The following is a 22,398-nucleotide window of genomic DNA, read 5'->3' as shown; positions in this document are numbered from 1 at the left end:
TGGTCCCACCAGCGTTGGGAGCGCACTCGTGCTCTGGATGCCAGCCCCGGGCCGGCCGCTGTGCACAGCTCACCTCCTTCAGTTTCCTTAAAAACCTCGTGGGCTACGTGATGAGGAAGTTCAAGTCCAGGGAGGTGAAAATGTTTGACCTTTGGTCTCAAAATCGGCAGAGGAGCGTGAGCCGCCCTTGGCCCGTCATTCCTGGTGCTGGTAGAGTAGAGCAGAGGTTGGGGCTCAGACGGGGAGAGTTGGAATGCCTCGCCAGGAAAACAGCATCCCTGCAGTCCGTGTTTGCTCATCTTTTAGAATGCTGTGTTCTAGTTCTTTTCTTGCTCTGGCCTCGTATTCCTTTCAGGCAGGAGGATTTCCTGGAGCCTGGCTTTCTGCTGTATGCAGTATAAACAGTAGGCGTATCTTCTTTTCAAACTGTATCCCCCTCCATCGCACATGGCAGGCTCCCCATCCCCTGAGCCTCTGCGGGGCTGCGGGGCCGGGGAAGGAGTTGCAGCAGGGTCAGTGTGAGGGGTGCTGTGGGTGGGTGGTAGGCCCCGCTGGGCATCTAGGAGTGCGCAGAGAGGTTACTGACTCCACGTTGTTGCCGGGCTCCGGGACCCACCCATTGGGTCACGGGTGTGGAGCACAGACATGGACGTGTCCCCAGTAGCTGTGGTGCTCAGAAGCCCAGGCGGGAGCCGAACACGAGAGCTAGACTCGTGACGCGGTCCGGGCACCACAGACCTCCTCCCGGGGCTGCTGTGTCACGTGTCTGTGGGAAGGAAGCTGCTTGCTGGTGGGGAGGCATCGGAGCGGGGGTCCGGGACGCCGGCTCTGTGTCCAGAGGGTGGGCAGTTCCTTGTGGGCAAGTGGGTTGAGATCAAGGGTTGGTCCTCCGTAAGTCCGTCGAGATTACTGGGCCACATTAGAATTTCTCAGCTCCCAGTGAGGCTTGGACCTGGGCTGAGGCCTGGAGCGCTCTGCGCATAGCAGCCCCTGGGAGGGAGTCCAGTGTTTGATAGGCTTGGATCTGGGCCTGTGCTTCCTTCCTCACATGGGCAGAGGGTGGTAAGGCAGGGAAGGTCTAGAGACCGCAGGTCCCTCCGGCCTCCCCCGCGCGTGGCTCGGTGCGGGGCCTGCCTCTTCAGCAAGTCCTCCGTTCATCATAGCTTTCTGTTGGATTGCCCTGTTTGTAAAAATTCCACTTACAATAAAACAAACCCAGTTTCAAGGAGATTGGACAAGTCTACATGGCCATAGAACTGGCACCACAGTTAAGACAGAGAACGTGACCATCGCCCACACCCGGTCCCCGTCCTCTCCCCGGCCACCCCTGTCCCTTGGCCCCGGCTGCTGGAGAGCACGGACCTGCTCTCCGTCACTGCACGTCAGACTTGACTTGCTGGGGCTGCATGCGCGCGGAGTCCTGCGTGCACCCTCTGTCCCCTGTGCCCCGTTTGTGCTATGGAGCAGCAGCGTCCTCGTTTTTGTGCCGGGTGGCACTGCTGTGTGATATCCCACAACGGATCTTCCCCCACCGATGCAGAATTTGGCTGTGTCTAGGTTTTGGCTACCACAGAAAACCTGTGCTGAACATCTGGGTTCGAGTCTGTGTGGATATGTGTTTTATTTCCCTTGGGCAAATACCTGGGAGTGCAATTGCTTTGTTACGTGGTAAGTGTAGTTTAACTTTTTTTTTTTTTTAAATATTTTATTGGTTTATTTGAGAGAGACAGAGATAACGAGAGAGAGCACGAGCTGGAAGGAGAGGGAGAAGCGGGCTCCCCGCTGAGCAAGGAGCCCGATGCGGGGCTCGATCCCAGGATCCCGGGATCATGACCTGAGCTGAAGGCAGCCACTTAACTGACTGAGCCACCCAGGTGTCCAAGTGTAGTTTAACTTTATAAAGACCAGCAGACTTTGCCCAGAGTGGTTGTGCCGTCTGTTCCTGTTTTAACCTGAACTTGCTCTGGAATGGATTTAATTAGTATGATCCTGATTACAGAGGCTGTTGACTGTCTTTTCATGTTGATCATTTGTGTACCTTCTTTTGTGAAATGTCTAAACTTTTTGCCTATTTTTTTTAATTGATTTGTTTTATTGAGTTGTAAGAGTTGTGTTTTTCATTCTGCTTACAAGTCCGTTGTTAGATATATGTGTGGCAAATATTTTTTTCCTAGTCCGTGGCTCATCTTTTCATTTTCTTAGTGGTATCTTTTGTTTGTTTGTTTATTTTTAAGTAATGTCTGCCCCCAGCGTGGGGCTCGATCTCATGACCCGAGATCAGGAGTCACATGCTCCACTTACTGAACCAGCCAGGCGCCCCTCTTAGTGGTATCTTTTGAAGAACAGAAGTTTTTCACTTTATGAAGTCCAGTTTATCCATTTTTATCTTTTATGGTTAATACTTTTTTTATGTGTCATCAAAGAAATTTTTTGCCAACATCAAAGTCATGAAAATTAAAAAAATTTTCTTCTAGAGATTCTATAGTTCTAGCTTTACATTTAAGTCTGATCCATTTTGAGTTACACTGTGTATATGAAGGATGGTAGTGAGTGTCCACATCTTTCCATGGATATCAGTTATTCTAGTGTCATTTTTTGAGAAAGACTGTTCCTTCCCTATTGAAGTGCCTAGGCAACTTTGTCTAAAATCAGTTGGCTACATATATATGCAGTGGCATTTTTATTGCATGAATGAGAAATTGGATTTTACATATTATTTCTCTGAAGGCAACTCAAGATCTTGCAATGCTTCTAAAGTATCATAATGAACATTCATGTTCATACTCTGGTGAATTATTTCTTAATTAAAAAATCCATTACAGAGATATGGCAAATAATTGCAGTAACCCTAGACTGGCTCCTGGACTGGAGGGATAAAAATGCCATAAAGACTATTAATAGGTCAAGTGACAAAATTGGAATGGGGATAATAGATTGGATAAAAGTTTTGTGTTCATGTAAGTTTACAAAGTTGACAGTTGTGCTGTGATAATGTAAGAGAATGTCCCTGTTTTCAATAGATACACACCAAAGTATTTAGGAATAAAGGACTGTGATGCATATAATTTACTCTCAAATGAGTAAAGGAGCGTGTGCGCGCGTGTGTGTGGAGAATGCCAACGATGGAACAGAGGTGGTTAAGTATTCACAGCAGGTAAATCTGAATAAAGGGTGTGTACCACTTTTGCTACCTTGAAATTATTATTTCCAAATGGAAAGTTTTTTCTTTTCAAATAAAAAGTAAGAAGAAATCCATTACATCAAATTTTAATATTTGCCTTTTCCAAAAAAGTAGGATTAAATGTATTAAAATAGCCGTTAACGGTGATTTTTTAAAAAAAGCTAGGTTACTGTGCTTATCTTGTTTGAAATGTAAATAGGAATTGAAAAATAAATGGCCATTTTAGATGTAATCTACTCAGTGTTTAAAGTATTTTATGATGATGGCTTATGTTGCAAATTCTCTGTCTCTGAAACCCAGCTCTGAGTTCTGTTGGGTAAACTGGCCTAATTGAAATTTTCTGTTGGTAGTTTCTATTTCTTATCTTTAAGTACCTAGTTTGATTGATGTGAGTGATTTAAAGTTACTAAGAGCCCTGTGCACAAGATCCCTGCGTATGTCTTAGTCAAGAAGACAGGATCACTGTTAAGTTCAGGCATCACTTCAGGGACTTAATGTCAACCCAGCTGTGTTTTACTAAGTACTATTTTGTATTTGATCTATTTTCTGCCACAACAAAATCAACAGAAGAAGCCTTATAATCTGCCAGATACAGATGATCTATTCCAGGGCAGAAATGGGAAAGGATTTAGAGTGAAATCAGTACAGCCAGTAAGTTCTCATAAAGTGATGCTTAGTTGATCTGGTCAATGAGAGCCATCCTGTCCATTTACCATGGTCAGCGAGAACCATCTTGTCCATTTACCCTGGTCAGTGAGAGCCATTTTGTCCACTTGCAATGGAGAGTGAAAGCTACCTTGTCCACTTAATGATGGCCAGTGAGAACTATCTTGTCCACTTACCCTGGTGAGAGCCATTTTTTCCATTTACTGTGGTCAGTAAGAGCCATCCTGTCCACTTACCATAGTCAATGAGAGCCATCTTGTCCACAAGGGGGACCCATTGGTGTTTTATCTCACCACTTGTCCCTCTGAGTGTCTTTTTTTTTTTTTTTTAAGATTTTATTTATTTATTTGACAGAGAGATACACAGCGAGAGAGGGAACGCAAACAGGGGGAGTGGGAGAGGGAGAAGCAGGCTTCCCGCGGAGCAGGGAGCCCGATGCGGGACTCGATCCCAGGACCCTGGGATCATGACCTGGGCCCAAGGCAGCTGCTTAACGACTGAGCCACCCAGGCGCCCCGTCCCTCTGAGTATCTTAATTGACTTAGTTCAGGGATTCGTTTTTCTTTATCTCTAGTCATACAGTGAAGTTTAAATATACATTTGCACACAGAATATTCTATGTAAGTAAATCTTATTACAACCTGGATTCAGACCACCCCTAATTTAGTCTCTTCAGTTCTGCTTTCTGCTATCGGTCCTGTTCCACATTCCTATCATTTGTTGAGTATCTTCTCAGCTTATGAATTTGTTTTCTAAACTTTCTGACCTCTCCAGAATCTTCTTGATGGGTAGAGCTATCTTGAATCTTGCCAGTATTCATGCTGGTATTTTCTTCAGGTTTCCTTGTGTTGCGCAGTGTCCGAGTTCACGGTCTTTGACCATATTAACTGTGCTGACTTAGACAGAGTATAATAACGGTGTGGATGGAGCTCCAGCCTGTGATTTTGAGCTCATATGCATTTCACAATGAGGATGAAATAATTCTGGATAACAAGCAAAGCAATGGAAAAGAGGGTTGTTTGTCTTTTACCTGTCCCTGGGTGTGACCTTGCCTTATAGATTCTCCTGAGATGGATGCCTGCTCCCCAGATGACTCCTCTCTTTTTCAGGGACCTGTTGGGTGGATGCATGTGTGTAGCTCTCGTTAATGGTGATGAGTGGGCACCTGGGGGTAGTTCCACCAACGATGCAGGGACCCTGCTTCCAGAGCCAAATCACTGCCAGTTCAAGAGCATCCAGAGCTTGGGCTTGCACTGACCTTCCTGGGCACCTCTCAAGTGATAATCAAGATTCAGTCACAGAGGGGTGCCTGGGTGGCTCAGTTGGTTAAGCGTCTGCCTTCGGCTCAGGTCATGATCCCGGGGTCCTGGGATCGAGCCCCGCATCGGGCTCCCTGCTCCGCGGAGAGCCTGCTTCTCCCCCTCCCTGCTTCTCCCCCCTGCTCATATTCTCTCCCTCTGTATCTCTGTGTCTCGAATGAATTAAAAAAAAAAAAAAAAGAACAGTCACAGAGCCATTTCTTTCTCATGCAAGAAACAAACAGTTCCTTTTTAGAGAAAAATCTGAAATGAACAACTTTAAAATGCTTTTAGGAGATTCACGATACTAACTTTTTAAAATGTAAATCTCCACAGTGATAGAAAGTTGTGTTTTTAAGTTTCATTTTTTACATTTTCTAACTTTTTTGAGATCTCCCAGGCCCCTTTGGGAATCTCTAGATTCCTGGGATTCGGACATTTTCTTCCAGTCTGTGAATGAACTTGCAGCACCTGGGTACAGTCTCTGCTCTTGGGGGCTCCAGAGGTCTTTTGCTGGCACCTGTGACAACAGGTGTGCGTGGAGGAGCCTGGGAGGTTCAGGGGTGATCACGGCAGACTCCAGGCTGTCGAGGTTTGTTGTGTAGGGAAGGAAGGATGGAGAGAAGGAATTCAAAATGAAGTCTAAGCATTCTTGCATAAACTCCAGTCTCATTTAACCCTCTGCCCTATTTTGTCTGAAGCCAGTTCTGATGTGTTCAACTTTCCTATTTGTCTGCCCCTAGAAACTTGCCCCTTCCTACCTGCCCAACCTTTAGTGCGTGGAGTTTGAGGCAGTCAGGAAAATACATCCCATGTAAGAGCAGTCTGGGCATGGGAGAACAGGGGTAGCAGAGTGACATAGGGCAAGACGAGGACAGAGCGGAGCACAGCACGGTTCAATCCAGCCATTCAGGAAGGGCCTAGAACCAGAGGAGAGAGGGACGGCTTAATCTGTGACAGGAGTCACAGGGCCTCTGAGACATGTGATCAAAACCAGTGAGTTTTCCCGAGAGCCCAGCTTTTCCTGACACTGAGACCTGAGAGAAGCTGCTGCTGCTTTTTTTTTTTTTTTTTAAATTTTATTTATTTGACAGAGAGACACAGCGAGAGAGGGAACATAAACAGGGGGAGTGGGAGAGGGAGAAGCAGGCTTCCCGCAGATCAGGGAGCCCGACACGGGGCTTGATCCCAGGACCCTGGGATCATGACCTGAGCCGAAGGCAGATGCTTAACCGACTGAGCCACCCACGTGCTCCTAGAAGCTGCTTCCTCAGACCTTCACTGAGAGTACCTTCTCCACCCATCTCTACTACTTTCTCCACCCATCTCTACTAGTGAGAAATTCACTGCTCTGTCTGGTGGCCTGTGCTGAGGGCAAGGAGTCTAGATTAATGGTCCTTTGGGTGGATACCAAGAGGACACCGAGCACCCAGGTAGCTCTCTGATGGCCTGTTTTGATGTAGTAATAACACTGAGATCACTTAGAAGCGTGAATGAGCTGCATGCTCTTCACATTGTCCTTCAAAATAACCACCACCCAGTTTGGAGATTGGGCAGCAGAAAATTCTTGGTTCATAGTATTGGGTATTCAGTTAAAAGCAGTTCCATATCTTTTGACAGTCATCTGAGGGCAGGATAACTCACAGAGTCTTCCTGTGACTTTCAAGGAGCCACTGTGGCCCTCTTCCCTACACTGAGATGGGCCATCGGGGGCTCCCAGACAGACCCAGGCTTCCTCAGGAACCCGCGGGGCCCCGCCCGACACGGGGTTGTTTTGAGTTCATGCCACAGAGCAAGGCTGTGGTCATCTTAGCCTGGAAAGGTTTTAGAGGAGTTGTCTGTGGTGGGATTTAAGAAATCAAAGTAAGTGAAAAACAATAGCAAAAAACTGAAAACAAGGCATGTCAGTAAAAGCACACTTAGAGATGTCAGATTTCAGGCAGGTGCTGTCCTTGGGCACCCCCCCACCCCGCCAAGCTCCTGCTGAATTCTTCTGTGATAGAAGCTGAGGTCTTTCCTTCCAGAAGATAGTCAGCGGTCTGACCAGCATTTAGAAAGCAGGACCAGTTGCCAGTTGAGGGTTGCTCTAGCATACGATGACCAAAATGTCAAGAATGCTTTTAAGTTGTGATTCTTTTTTTTTTTTTTTAAAGATTTTATTTATTTATTTGACAGAGAGAGACACAGCGAGAAAGGGAACACAAGCAGGGGGAGTGGGAGAGGGAGAAGCAGGCCTCCCGCCGAGCAGGGAGCCCGATGCGGGGCTCGAATCCAGGACCCTGAGATCATGACCTGAGCCGAAGGCAGACGCTTAGCGACTGAGCCACCCCGGCGCCCCTTAAGTTGTGATTCTTAACAGCAAACAGATACATAGTTTGTGTCCCCAGGTGACAACACCTCTCTGAAAGGAGATGGGTTTTACTTTATCTGGTCCATCGGGCACTTGGTCCTGCAGGTCTTACCTGTTGGTGGTGTCATGCACGACCGTCAGTGCCCCGGGTGACCCCCAGTTCTGTGTGTCTGTTGCTCTGACTGTGGGGGATGCCCCCTTGACTCTGACAGGAACCAGACCCCCTCCTGTTGTTTCTGAGAGAGTTCTCCCCAAGGAGACAGAGCGCAACAGTGATTATTCATGACACTGATCCTGGGATGGGATGTTGCTTGAAAGATCTGGGTTTGCAGCTTGTCAAGAACAGACGGGTGCCTGACTGTGTGTGTCTGTGTGTGGGGGGGATCAGTAGAAGATTGCCCCTTAAGAAATGGAAGAGGCTGGGCTTCCTGGGGACTGAGCCCACACTTTGCTAAGAGCAGTCAGGTTTGTGTGCATTGAAGTGCACAGGTGGGGACTGGCCGTGCACCATTCTGGTGGCCAGGACCCTTCCGCGGTGCTTCATCTGATATGTTTATTCCTAGATGCTCTCTGAGAAGGGCTTCCCTGCCTAGGGTGTCTGCAGTGTGCGGTGGTGTTTTCCTTTCAGTAGAAGGTTGGAAGAAGGGGGGACAAGGGCAGCACCGTGGTGTAGGTCAGGGCTCTGGGCTCCCATAGTGCTTCTCCCGCTAGGGAGGGCCATGGATGTCTAAAGTCAGAATCCCCCCTCATTCCTGGCCTTAAAGGCCAAGCCCAGATCCTTTCTCTCTCTCTTTTTCAAGATTTATTTATTTGAGAGAGAGAGCGTGCACATTAGTGAGCGGCAGCTGGGAGGAGCAGAGGGAGAGGGAGAGAGAAAATCTCAATCAGACCCCCGGCTGAGTGTGGAGCTCGGTGAGGGGCTCGATCTCATGACCCTGAGATCATGACCTGAGCTGAAATCAGGAGTCAGACGCTTCACCCACTGAGCCACCCAGGCGCCCGCAGATCATTTCTTAAAAGTAGCTTGTACGTGAGACTTTTGAAGGTGATAGAAGATGTGAGTTCAGTTTGGTGGCCGCTTGCTGATGGCTTCCCCTGGCCCATCCCCAGCTAAGGCCCCCTGAAAGCCTCAGCCTCCGGCAGTTCTCTTCAGCCCAGTGACTGGAGGGCGCGTTCTGGTTGATGGGCAGTCTGCTGATAGGTCATGAAGGTGGTATTTCTCTGTGCAGACCCTCAGGGGTGGAGTTGGCGTGGGTCCAGGTAGGAGACAGGATCACCAGTGGCCTCTCCTGGCCCCTGCTCCTGTCTCGTCCCGTCTCTGATCTCACCTGTCTCGTCCCGAGTCTAAGTGGGTGCTGGGCTGGCTGTTCGCAAGAGCGGCAGGGGTCAGGAAAGGGGTAGGTACTCTAACGCCATGTCGTGTCACCTGTGATCTGGGCCAACGGGGACAGGGAGGTGTGCTTCGCCCTTCTGTTCATGTGGGGAGGGATCGACTGTCGGGACGGAGCTCACCGGAGGAGTCCTGCAGTCCCTGCCGGTATCAGAGCAGGGGTGGGTCCGGTGTTGATGAAGTAGGGCTTTCTGGCTCCGGGAAGGAGCCTTCTGTACAGTTTCCTCAAGTGATGTTTTCTGTAAAAAATTGTCAGGACATGCCTACTTTCGCTTTCATTGTCCTAAATAATATCCTGTAGCCTGAAAGAACACATTTGTCTCTCATCAAAATCTGATGAGATTTAGTAAAGCCCCTCCCCCCCACGCAGGCTTCTGTTGGCCACCGAGCAGAATGTGAGTGGTGGGGGCCACTGGGCAGCTCCCAGTGGCCCCCAAAGGCACCCTCCCTCCCTGGCCTCACCCTTCTAAAAATGTTCAAGTATTAATTGGAAGACTTCCACCCCCCCCCCCCCCCGTAATTATCAAGGCAAAATAACTAAAGATCCACTGTTCCTTTGGCCTTAGATTATTCTAGCAAGTCAGTTTGTTGGTTCATAGTGTGTTTGGGCCTCCTGGTCCTTGAGAAGTTCTCTCATTGCTGAAGGAGCACGGGGAGCAGAATTTCTGCTCTCACTTGGTTATTGTTGAGGAAAAGTACCGAGAGGCCGAATTTGTGGTGCAGGAACAAGACACGGTGGACGCTCTTTGACAGCAGTGACTTTGCTTCAGCTTTATCTTCCCACGTGGGTCGCAGGGTGTTGCTCACAGGAGCAGGGGGCGGGTTACCAGGACGGCGTGGGTGGGTGATTTCATCAAAGGAAACCCCTCTGCTTTGTGTCTTTTAGAATGTCGTTCTTTCAGGAGGTTCGACGATGTTCAGGGACTTTGGACGTCGGCTGCAGAGGGATCTGAAACGAGTGGTGGACGCCCGACTGAGACTCAGTGAGGAGCTCAGTGGAGGCCGGATCAAGGTAGGGGGCGGGCGGGACGGGCGTGCTAGCCTGGCTGCTCTGGCCCCCTCCCACGGCTGGTCTCCCCCTGACCGATGAGCGAGCGGCGGGGGCCTGAAGTCGGAACAGGTTCGAGGCGCTGTCTCAGCTGCACCGTGAGATCACGTTCGGAGATTTGCTGTCTGACTCCTTCCAAGTGTCGCTAAGGCCGAGGGCCACCGGGCTGGCGGCAGCCGCCCGGCGCCCACGCCGACCCGCACCTGCTGGTTTCTCTGCCTTGCGAGAGACGGGGCCTGTTGTGTGGTGACCAGCATCTAGGGAGAGGCGGTCCGTGTGCCGTGAGGGGCTTCACGTCCTTTGGAAACGTTCTCATTAAACGACAATAACCAATAGTAGCAGGGAGTTTCAGTGTGTCCCTCTGAGGTGATCGTTCTTCATGAGCGGGTGATGTTCCCTGGGCTTCCAAGCAGGACTGGGCTCTGGTGTGGGGTAAGTGGGAGCAAACATGCACCCTTTAACCTAGCGGATCACACTCTTGGCAAAGGGTCATTTTCACAGTAGATTTGGGACATGTAGTGTTTGGAATTAGCTCTACGATGCTAAAACATCTAATTGGTTTAGTAAAAAAAAAAAAATCAGTTGCGTTGGTTGCTTGGATTTTTTACTGTTAAAAATGGCTTTAGCGTTGTGAACGATACACGCTCCTTGACTGGTGTGCTTTGATCCCTGCACCAGCCGGACAGGGGCCGGCGCTGGGTGGCTTTGGCCATGGGAGTGGCTCAGACGCTTCCTTTCAGAGTCACACGTGGCTCATGCCACCCCAGAGGGACTTGAGCACAAGGGACGGGCCTCGCGCCATCAGCTGGGAGGAGGCCCGCGTCGGTCGCCACTCAGAGCAGAGCTGTGCTCTTGTCTGCAGACAGGTTATCAGGCGACCTGTCGTCTGGCCTGGCGAGTGACCTACGTTACTCTCCTTTCCAGCCGAAGCCTGTGGAGGTCCAGGTGATAACACATCATATGCAGCGCTACGCGGTGTGGTTTGGAGGCTCCATGCTTGCTTCAACTGTAAGTCCTTTTCTAGACTGCTCTGTATTTTCATTCCCGCGCTCTTGTTGAGTTTGAATGAATGTTGTCCCGTGAAGGTTAAATAGTGTGTGTTCGAATCGTGTGTGGCTCTTTTAGTTCCGGGAGATAGAAGAAATGTCTTAGAGGTAATTTCAGCTGCACGGCTAATCCTTGCTAATTAGGGGTTACAGGTCATATGGATAAGTGAAGTCCAGAGACAACCTCAGACATCTTGCATTAATCATTAATTCCAGTGGCTTTTTCAAGTAATTATTCCTTTTTCTCCTCAAATTTGTGAGTAGCTAGTGGATTGCTGATTTAGGGTGAGCATGTAGCTGGTCCTAAGTGGGGGCTGAGTACATTTTAAAGAAATGAAATGAAGTCCTGGTTCATAGCTCAGGTGTTGGAGGGGCGCAGACCTTCCCGCAGGGGTCTGGCTAAGGAGTGGGGTGCCGGGTCAGGAGAGTCTCTGGCTTGCATCACGGTGCAGGACTCTGACCTCCTTTTGGGAAGGTCTCTCGATGCCCTCTAACCGCTGCCCCCCAGCCCGAGTTCTTCCAGGTGTGCCACACCAAGAAGGACTACGAGGAGTATGGCCCCAGCATCTGCCGCCACAACCCCGTCTTCGGAGTCATGTCTTAGCGTCCGCCTCGACACGGTCACCCGGTCACGTCGCGCCGGTGAGCAGGCACCGTCAGGGCCCGCACGAGACCGCAGCTCCTGTAAATAGTGGCGTTTGGTGTCGATGTCGAGAAGCGTGCTTGCGTCGCCGAGTGCATGAGGCCGTTCAGTGCACGCCATCCGTGTGCCCGCTGTCCGACGGCCCTTCCCTCCCCGCCCCCTGCCTCCCCCTCCCGTCCCCGTCCTCCTCGCCTCCCCAGCTTCTAGTTGGCGAATTGAATTCTGGAGGAATTCACCTGTGACTTTAAAAATTGTTAGGGAAAAAACGGAGAAGATGACGCAAAATAGTCCCCCCAGGAAAGAATATGGGGCTGCAAACCCTTTTCCTCCCGGCCTATTTTTGTAAATAAAATGTTATAAACTTGAAATACAAATTGATGTTTATATTTCCTATCATTTTGTATTTTCTGTATTTGGTACAACTGGCTGATCCTAAGCACGAATAGATACTGGTGTCATGGAGTGCCGTAAAAAAACGTTTTAATTGTGAGGCATGTTCTGATATGTCTGTAGGCAAACAAAATAAAACAGCAAACTTTTTTTGCCACGTTTGCTAGAAAATGATTACACTTTCTTGGAGTGACATGAAGTTTCAACACTAAACACTGTTGTATGAGAATCATTACAGATAATGTATCTTTTCATTTTCCTGTTTGAACTTTCTGGAAGTGTTCTATGGAAGATGCCGGTTTGCTGTTGGTGAGTGTTGGATGAAATGCTGCCTTGCACCCTCGTAATAAAAGCACTTAGACTCTTTATAAAGATTTCCTGCTGTGCTGTGCTGGTCTTTTGGTTTTCCCCTCTGTGCCCATTACTTCTTTTGAAGAAGGCTGAAATTTGTTTCCTGTCACTGGAGGATTTGGTGATTGGTACCAAGTTTGCGGAAGGAGATTTCCCAGAGGGACGAGGACTGCCTGTCCTCAGTGACCACTCCGTCCCCCCGGGGAGTCCGGGAAGTGCTGTGAAAGTGTCCAGGAAGAGTCCGGGAAGTGCCGTGGGGTGGGGTGGGGATGCTTCTACGGATTTCCAGCAGCCCTTCCTAGGAATTCAGAATCCTTGCTAAGCTTTCAGTAACTGCTCCGACATTTGCTGCGTAGATCGCTGGCTTGAAAGGTACTTTGTTAAATTAAGGGATCTAGGGTTGCTCCATTCTTCGCGTAATACTGACATTATTTTTTAAACTGTTACGGTGTTTGTTTTAAGTCATGACGTAGGTTTTATTCTCTGAAAATTTGCCTTCATCAAGAAAGATTTAGTTTCATTGTTTAAGTTTAGAAGCAAGTATGAGAATAATAATGTAAATTCTCCGCTGAGCATGGGGAAATCCAAGTTCCCCGTGCCGAAGGCAGTCCCTGCTTCTTTCTGATTAATTGTCAGTGACCCCAGACCCTCGGTCTCCCCACTGGAGAGTCTCAGACCACTTGGTTCTCAGGATCACTAGACTGTTTCGGTTTCTCATGGTTTCTCCAGCCACTGTCGCACCGAGTTCCGGGCCGATCTGTATGCCTTCAGACGCGCACACCCATGCATCCACGCGTGGTCGCAGGAGCGCTGTGTGCGGTGTGACTTTGCTAAGTGCAGGCTACGCAGGACCTTATTTAATCTTAACAACAGCCCTAGGAAGTCGGAATTACCATGATCCCCATTTTCCAGATAGGAAACCATGGCTGAAAGAAATTCAGTGCCTGCTCACGAGCACAGCTAGGAAGCAGAGAAGTCATGACTCCATCTGTTCTGAAGGGTGCCATAACCGTCCTAGTAAGAGTAGGAGAATAACGGCAGTCAGGTGGGAGAGTGGGTGGTCAGACCCGATGGCATGAGTCTCTCGAATGAATTCCCTTAGATACTGGAATAAAAAGAGTTTGGAAATGGCCATGAGGAGCTATAAAGTATTCCCCCTCTAATCCAAATCCTTTGGTAAGTAATGTGTTCTAGGAAGCCACCCACATAGGACATTTTGATGTTGAATTATTTTCATTTTTGTTCATAATGCTTTGCCAACGTATGTTTTGTTACATGCATTGACTTCGTTGTATTTCACAAGTAAGATAAAAAGAGTTGTTTGAGCGTTTAGAGCTGTAATGGGCCCACAGTAAGTATTCAATAAATCTTTGCCATTGTTATTACGTTATAAAGCAGTTATTGTGTCCTGAGAGCCCTCCTCATCACAATTGCATTAAAAAATAGTTTCGGTGGGAGAAAAGAATTTTAGGTTTGTGAACTAAATGGCCTTTAGAACTTTCAGTAAGAAAATATTTTAAAAAGCTCTCTATAGAATTGTAGGATCTAAACATCACCTGGCCTTTTCTTAGTATTACATTGCTGATACAATTGAATCACTTTTATTCGTGTAAAAGTCACCCTTTGCTGTGGGCACAGCCGTTGTCTTCCCACCGAGCTCTGTGCTGTGAGCCCTCCTTCTACAATCAGCACGAAGATGTCCTCGGTTTGGGTGAGGCATGTTCCACGGACGGGCTTTATATCACTGGGTGATCTCGGCGGCAGGAGGGGGCCAGCATCCTGGAGTGACCGGCCCCCAGAAGGGTTCCGTTTCCCTGGAGTGCTCCAGCACCCCCTTTGGATGAAGCCCCCATCGAGCCAGCTTCTCCTTACCCATGCCCCACTGATGCCCTATGCCCCTCCCCAGACTGAGGTCCTTAAAAATGGGGAATGATCTTTGTACCCCCAGGACCTCCCAACGCCCAGCAAATACTGAACCGAATTCCTGTTCACATGGAGACTCCCTCGCTGGTTTCTCCAGGCTGCATGTGCTCTATACCGAGAAGTGTTACGTGGTTGGGGAACCTTGTAAGAGAGCTGGTTTTCCAGTGTCTGGGACGTTAACTGTCATTACCTTAAGACTGCTAAGGATATAAAATCTAGCTCTAAACAGTGACCCCGGTAGGCGTTCTGTGTACCTGGAAGGCGGATGTGCGATGCCGTACCATGTGTCTGAGCGTGGGCACGGTGATCTTGAAGACCTGAGTGTACTTTATGGTAGTAATAGCCAGTTCATTCTCCAACTTAACTAATATGAATAAAGAGCTCTCGTGACTGAAGCACCGATTGTTCTGTGATTAATTCCTTCTTTATGATCCCTCCGTTCTATCCCATTTGTAAAAATTACGGTTGTGCCGAACAAGCCTGTGAGGTTAATCAAGTGCTCAGCTTATTTAAAACCACAAGAGAGCCCCATTAAGAATATTTATCTGTTAAATAATTCTTTACTTAATTGAAGAATATTTCATAATGTTTCTTTTAAAAGTTGCTGTCAGGCTTGTTAAGTAGAAATATAAATTGATTGGCAAAATAATTGTGTGGGTCTCTAATTGGCAATTACATCAATTTCACGTGGTCAGATGGAAATAAATCTTTTTAAAAAGGAGAAAAGAAACTACAGCTTGATATTGGTATCATGGAAGGAGGTTTCTAATATTGAGATGTTAGTTCTTTCTACCCTGTATTATGTCTCAGAAGTCAGCGGTTTATTCCCTGGTTGACTTCTCAGGTTTCACCGTTTTGTTTTTAGCTTGGGCTGCTATGGATGATTTCTAATCATGTGTGTGTGTGCAATAAATGTATATTAATTTAGTAGGACTTGCCGCTAAAAATGTCAGAACTTTGTAATTGATAAAAAGGAATATAACTTTAAATTATTAAAAAATTAATAGTCACAAACCTAAGGGTTTATGATGTCAAAATATAAATGATGTGCTCTGGCTGTATTTTCAATATTAAGGAGTCAGATCAGCTGTAATAATTGATCAGAGCTCCATTTAATTCACCCTTGGCCTCATGTGCACTTCTACAGATGAATTCTGAAGTTTCCCACCAGACCCACTTTGGCCTCGAGTAGTCTTCCTTCCCACTTCTGGTTTGTGCTTGGCAGCGATGCCCGGATGATAGAGGTCTTCAGCGAGGGGCGCTCTGTGTCGTTGGCTCATGACAGTGTAGTGGAGCTGGGGGTGTGGGGCACAGAACAGGTTGTGTGAGATTCCGACTTCTCACCCCGGTGCTACGCCTGGCTGGTCGTTGGTCCCGTGAGTCCCAGGTCACTTCTGTAAGCGCCTGTGAGCTACGGTGTGCCAGCCAGGGGTGCGGTGCCGACGGACACGGGTGTCCTCTCCCAGGGAAGAGATGGACATTAATTACAGAGGCACACACTGTGACTGACCATGGCGGGGCCCTGGGGGCGAGGTGCCGGGTCTGGGGACACACAGGGCCTGAGCCAGCATGGGAGTCGGGGGGGCCTGGGTGGAGGCTCCCGAGCGAGCGGTGTTCAGCTGAGGTCCCGGGAGTGCGTGGAGGCCAGTGAAGGATGCGCGGGGAGCAGGCGTCCAGGAGGAGGTTACCACGGCAGTTTTCAAGGCAGCGCTAATAGCCTGGTATGGAGGGCAGCGAGGAGGTAAGGGTGTCCGAGGCGGGGCTGGGGTGAGAGTTTTGGCCTTTCTCTTAAGGATAAAGCCCTTAAGAAGTACAGAGGGATTCTCGGATTTGCACAGACACGCCTGGGAGTTTCTACCAAGAGCTGTAGCTTTTCTCGAGTCACGGGGCAGACCTAGAACAGGGCCGGTGACGCGAGCTGGACAGGAATGCTGCTCTGGAGCTCGAGAATGGGCAGCTCCGGAGAAGTCCGCACGAGACCAGATGGCCTGGGAGGCACTGACAGGAAGGAGAAGCTGAAAGCTTTATGTCTTACTCCGTAAAACAACGGGCAGAGTTGAGGAGGAGTGTCAGGAGGGAGTCAGAAATCAGAATGGCCAGATCCTGTGATCTTTAGGTGAAGGTAGGGAGCAAACATTTTAAAGTTTAGGGATACTAAAACACGTAGCTGGTGGACGCAGTTTTCAGTCTTAAAATGGAAAGATAATTTCTCTGGCTGTATTTAGAAATAGCAAGGTCTGTTTGTATCCTTAGCGTGGTGCTCTTTTTGCAGAAAAAGCTACTGTGATTTGTCCATTACCGGTGATATTTGAGAACTGTCAAAGCATTCTGGATAACAGCATAGTGCAGAGAAAGGACTCATAATAATAGTTAGAAATTAGCTACTTAGAGAGATAAATTGTGAGGTGTAACGGTGCCAGTGACCGACTGAAGCTGTTCCGCCGACATGTCTTGTCTCAGTTGGGCTCGTATATGAACTTGGGTTTCTGACTTGCAGTGGTTTCCTTGAACTGAATCAGTATGTTCTAACATTTATTCATTAGGTCTTATGTCCACAGTAAATTAAACTTTATAGGTAATCGAAACATTATTACATGATAGAATTGCAGCTCTCTGCGGGAGAGTGTAAGAATGTTACTGCGATAGGGCACACAAGTTAAATGTCCCCTAATGGCAAAGGTCGATAGCATTATAAACTTTCTAGAAATACGCAGCTTATGTCCTGGTTGATTGACTGTTGAGTAACTTCTTAGAAAGTTTAATTAAATTAAGGTTTTTTTTTTTTAACGTAATTTCTGCACACAATGAGGGGCTTGAATTCACAACCACAAGATCAAGAGTCGCATGCTCTTCTGACTGAGCCAGCCAGGAGCCCCTTTTCAATTAAGTCTTTGTTTTAATTCCAGTGTAGTTAACATGCAGTGTTCTGTTAGTTTCACGTGTACAGTATAGTGATTCAACGACTCCGTGTTCACCATGTGTGTGTGCTCTGTAATCCCTTCATCTGTCTCCCCCATCCCCCGACCCCCTCTGCCAACCCCCAGTGTGTTCTTTGCAGTCGAGGGTCTGTTTCTTGGTTTGTCTCTTTTTTTCCTTTTGCTCATTTGTTTCTTAAATTCCACATATGAGCGAAATTACGTGGTATTTGTCTTTCTCTGACTGACTTATTTCGACAATTGAGTAGCTTTTTTTTAAGATTTTATTTATTTATTTGAGAGAGAGAGAGAGAGCACATGAGAGGGGGGAGGGTCAGAGGGAGAAGCAGACTCCCCGCCGAGCAGGGAGCCCGATGCGGGACTCGATCCCGGGACTCCAGGATCATGACCTGAGCCGAAGGCAGCCGCTTAACCGACTGAGCCACCCAGGTGCCCCGAGTAGCTTTTAAAGGGCCCATAGTTGGGGCGCCTGGGTGGCTCAGTCGGTTAAGCGGCTGCCTTCGGCTCAGGTCATGATCCTGGAGTCCCGGGATCGAGTCCCGCATCGGGCTCCCTGCTCGGCGGGGAGTCTGCTTCTCCCTCTGACCCTCCCCCCTCTCATGTGCTCTCTATCTCATTCTCTCTCTCAAATAAATAAATAAAATCTTTAAAAAAAAAAAAAGGGCCCATAGCACTTGCATGGAGACTTTGTAAACAGCGTGGTTTCCAGGTGGGAGCGTGCTCGGTAGCGTATTGTGGTCACCAGACCACGCACGGTGACGTGTGTGAGGGGTTTGCGGTGCCGGCGCCCCGGGAAGTCCTTCTACTCATGACGCGCTGAGAGTGGGTGCCTGATCTCATGGCCAGTAACAATATTGATGGGGCTTTGTTTTTCAGGGTTTTGTTCTTTGCTTGTCAAAAAAAAGCCATCGATACATTCACACGAAAGGACACACAGTTTTGAGCTTATGGTTTTCTTCTTAAATCTTAAACTCCACCTTTATGATGGGTTGCTCTGGAAAGCCTGGGGTGGGAGTACTGGAATCCAGTCTACTCAGTCCCTGCCCAGACGGAGGCGGTGCTCATGGCCAGTTTGAGCAGAGCAGGGAGTGGGTTTGGTGTTCTCACCCCAGGGTCAGAGATGGGTCTATGGGATGACGAAGTACAGCCCGTCAGACCAGCCCATTCGCCGCTGCCTCCCCTCCCGATGACCTCGTCCTCTTGAGGAGCCGTGCTAAGTGACTGACGGCGCGTGGGGTGGTCGGAGGCTCGCTGGGTACACGGGAGTCACACCTGCGAGCCCCCTGTGGAGGAGACCAGCGAGTTACGGGCAGTCCTGCTCACCGTGAGCCGTGGTGTAATACTAAGAGGTGGCCTCTGAGTGTGCTTGCTCCAGCAGAGGTAGGAGAAACAGGTCCCGGGGCCAAACCTGCTTGAGAAGCCTCATGTGCAAGTGCAACATGTCTCTTCATCGAGTGGACAAGAGCTTCTATTGAGCGGGGAAGCATGGCGTCCTCCTGAGCAGGAGCCCCATGGACTAGTACGAAGGCCTCCATGTCGGCCACCTCCCGCCAGGCCCGTGATGGCTCTCGGGCCCGGGCTCCTGAGGCCACAGTTTGGGAGACCCATCTCTGAGGGGTCCCCTTGGAAGAGCTGCCCTCCGAGGGGGCTGCCGATGGGGGGCTGCCCGTGTTCCTGCCCTTGGTAGACCGTCGAGTGAGAGAGAAGTTGAGGTTCTAAAGAGGAGTTTTTTCCCTTTGGAATATTACTTTTATTTTGCTTTGAAGAGACATCGTGATTGTGGTTCTGGTGGTCACTGGTGGTAAGTAAGGAACATTAAGTGGCAGAGGGTATTTCGATACTTTGCGGAGAGATGAACAAAAAGGGCTGTCTCATGTTTCTTTTTGTAGTTGATCATTTCTCATGCTCACACTCCACTAAGACAACGCAGACATTCTGTCTTACTCTCTTCAGACTGCATTCAGGCAGACATTTGTTCCTTAAGGACGTAATTTTCATTTATTAGAATTCTATCTCAAATATAAACAAAATGCCCCAAAGGGAAGGGATTTAGAGGTGCCAGTGATTCCTACAGTATTAACCGCGTGGTAATCACTCTGACATCTGATTTCTATTTTTTAGTGAAAACAACCCCCTTTCATGAGCAGGATAAGAATAAGAATGACGTGATGCTCTGCTGACTCATCTTTTGTTCCCGAGTAAGAACCCCCAGTTTTCTCTACATTAAGTTGTGTGCTCTGGGGAACATTCTTAAAGAGGAAAATAATTTCTGTTGATTTTGGTAGTTTTAGTGGGCATCGTATTTGTGGTTAGGGCAAAGAGTTTGTGACCATCATTTACATTCAGAGGTCTTCTTGATTTGTAACTGGGGAGGCTGGGGTCAGTTCTCAGTGTGTTTTGTCTTCTCTCTCCGCTAGCCAGCTAGAACTCGGATTCTTGGCCGCCCGCCCTCTGGCCTTTTTATGTCACGGCAACATCTCTTCTGGAGAATGTAGAGGAAAATTTAAAATGGCAACCGCTTTCCTTTTAGATCTGGGAGAAATAATTTGTGGTAAAGAAGGCAAAGCTTTGTGGTGTGGAAATAAATGAAGAACAAATGAGAACGGTCATGGCTGTTGGGGGTCCGCCGCCATCGTGCGTGCTCGGTGGGGACACAGAGGCAGGCACGGGGTGGGACAGCCTCACGGTGGCAAAGGGGGTCAGGGGTGCCCTGCAGGGGGCCGTGGGCGTGGGGACCCTGGGATGGCTAACTGGAAGCAGGATCCTACAGGACTGGTCGGGGGAGTGGATCTGGCTTTCCCGTTGGCCCTCAGCTGGAGGCGGGGGGTTGGGGGGAGCCAAGGCAGCTTGCCGTTAGCGATCGGAGCTGGCCATTTGGGGCTGATGGCTGCATGCTGTGGGTCAGAGTTCTGTTGTCACATACGGTCTGGCTGTTGTCTGTTCATACATGTAGTCTCTGAATTGGAAAAATGAAATGTTGAAAAATGTGCGGATGGTTGGTCCCCATTCTTCGTTACTCAGAATGCGGAAACTGACTGTGTCAGTCTTGGGTCTGTGCTCCAATGTTGCTGTTACTTGATTCTACATTATTTAAATGAAACATCTGAGGCATTTCTACTATACAACGCACCTTTCCTGAAAAGAATTTGGGTTCCCAACTGTGGCCTCGCGAGATGGTTCTGGTCCCCCCTCTGCTCCTAGCATGTGGCACGTCCTGGGGAACCAGTTCACTCGGGTCCTGTTGAAATGGACATGATGAGGGCCCCGTGACTCTCCCCGAAGACTGTGACAGACCTGGATTAGTGTCCTAGGGCAGCATCACGGAAATGCCGCGTCCCTCAGTCCGGGGGCCAGAGGTCCGAGGCCAGAGGTCGGAGATGCGGGTGTGGCCCGGCTCACCGGCAGGTGCCAGGGAAGGATGTGCTCTCGGTGGTCCCAGGCTCGTGGCCGCAGAATGCCAGTCCCCTCATGGCCTTCCCCTGCACCTGTCAGCGTCCACACTCCCTTTTTCATGAGGACATTTTTCTTTTCTTTTTTTTTTTTTAAAGATTTTATTTATTTATTTGAGAGAGAGAGAATGAGAGACAGCACGAGAGGGAAGAGGGCAGAGGGAGAAGCAGACTCCCCGCTGAGCAGGGAGCCCGATGCGGGACTCGATCCCGGGACTCCAGGATCATGACCTGAGCCGAAGGCAGTCGCTTAACCAACTGAGCCACCCAGGTGCCCCATGAGGACATTTTTCAACATTTCACTTTTCCAGTTCAGAGACTACGTATATGAACAAACAGCCAGAGTGCGTGTGACAACAGAACTCCATCCCACAACCACAGCCATCAGCCCCAAACAACCAGACTTGATCAGTAATGGCCAGCTGCACCCCCCTCCCCGTCTCCAGCTGAGGGCCAACGGGGAGAGCCAGATCCATTCCCCCGGCCAGTCCTGTAGGACCCTGCTTCCAGTTAGGACTGATTCCCTTCAGTTCTTTTTTTTTTTTAAAGATTCTATTTATTTATTCATGAGAGAGCGAGAGAGAAAGGCAGAGGGAGAAGCAGGCTCCCAAGGAGCAGGGAGCCCGATGCGGGGCTCGATCCCAGGACCCTGGGATCATGACCCGAGCCGAAGGCAGACGCTTAACCATCTGAGCCACCCAGGCGCCCCCCTTCGGTTCTTAATGGTACCCACTATTAAAAGTGCTGCGTCCCCTCAGAGCAGGCAGGAGGCAAACAGCTCGTGGATGAATGTGCCACGGGGTGTCTGGGCCGTGGTACTTATTGATTCATGAGTCTTCTGGTAAAGCAGAGGAGAAGAGAAGCAGGTGCTGAAAAACACATTTTAATTTCTTCAGTGGGTTCATTACACTTTACACTTGAATAATAAATCAGAGCAGCCGTGGGGCTGCCTGCGAGCCTCGTGCTTTTCCTCGTGCTCTGGACACCGTGCAGGTGTCCTCAGGTTCAGGGGCCGCGCTCCGCTGTGCCCACCGCACCACCGCGTTCAGCGCCCCATGTCAGTTACCGTGTTGCTCTCGTCCGCCTCTGCCCTGATCTCCAGGCTGCTGGAGCGTCCCGCCTCGTGGAATGTCTTTGATGCCCTGGGGCCTTGGGCCACCCCAGATGGTCTGTGCTGACGGTGGGATTTGGGGTGGGGGCCTTGGGTCCAGAGTGGCTGGACACTGAAGGTCAGTGCCTGATTGAAGGTCATGGCTACGAGTCCCTGAGCCCGAGGATTTGGGGCACCGGGGTTTGGGTGAGCTTCCCTGGTCGGCAGAACTCTGTGTGCGTTGCCACACGTGGATGCCGCGAGGAGGTGGCGCTGTCCACAGCAGCCCTGGGAGGGGACAAGCTCGGCCCTGCCTGGGCGCCTCGTCCCTCGGCTGCCGTTAAGCTGTGTCTGTTCGCTGTCGTGAGCCCTAGCCGTGAACGCAACAGATTTCAGGGAGTTTTGGGAGTCCTTCCAGTGAATTGTCAAAACAGGGTGGTCGTGGGGACCCCCCAAGCCCCACAAACACTATTGACTGAACTGTTAGGTCAAAATTCCAAGAATTGCCAGGAATCTACTTGGCCCTGTCTCAGAATCACCCCCTGGGCTGGTAAGGATGAAGCATTTATCCGCTGCTCCTGCCCTGCCCCATAAAGTTTGTCCCCCAGAGTGTCTGTTTTCACACATTTCTGGAATG

General features: G+C 49.4%; 1 protein-coding gene across 12 annotated transcripts in view; it reads left to right on the top strand.

Moving 5' to 3' along the window:
- ACTR3B (actin related protein 3B) overlaps nt 1-22,398 on the top strand; it is a 138,671-nt gene that overhangs the window by 77,046 nt on the left and 39,227 nt on the right. For 8 of the 12 annotated variants that reach the window (XM_045863997.3, XM_045863995.3, XM_054505144.2 and 5 more), the window contains 3 exons: nt 9,772-9,897; nt 10,858-10,941; nt 11,488-12,386. The exons of 2 other annotated variants lie outside the window; for them this stretch is intronic. In XM_045863997.3, coding sequence (XP_045719953.1) covers nt 9,772-9,897; nt 10,858-10,941; nt 11,488-11,583 — 306 coding nt within the window. In that variant the 3' untranslated portion in view covers nt 11,584-12,386. Of the gene's footprint in view, nt 1-9,771; nt 9,898-10,857; nt 10,942-11,487; nt 12,387-22,398 lie in introns of those variants that run through there. 2 more of the 12 variants (XM_045863996.3, XM_064575691.1) reach the window with 2 other exon arrangements.

This window comes from Mirounga angustirostris, unplaced genomic scaffold (genome assembly GCF_029215605.1).
Source record: "Mirounga angustirostris isolate CCGP_5_RB_7025 unplaced genomic scaffold, mMirAng1.0.hap1 SCAF_12, whole genome shotgun sequence".
Taxonomy (NCBI): Eukaryota; Metazoa; Chordata; class Mammalia; order Carnivora; family Phocidae; genus Mirounga; species Mirounga angustirostris.
This window is presented reverse-complemented; position numbering and strand designations above follow the sequence as displayed.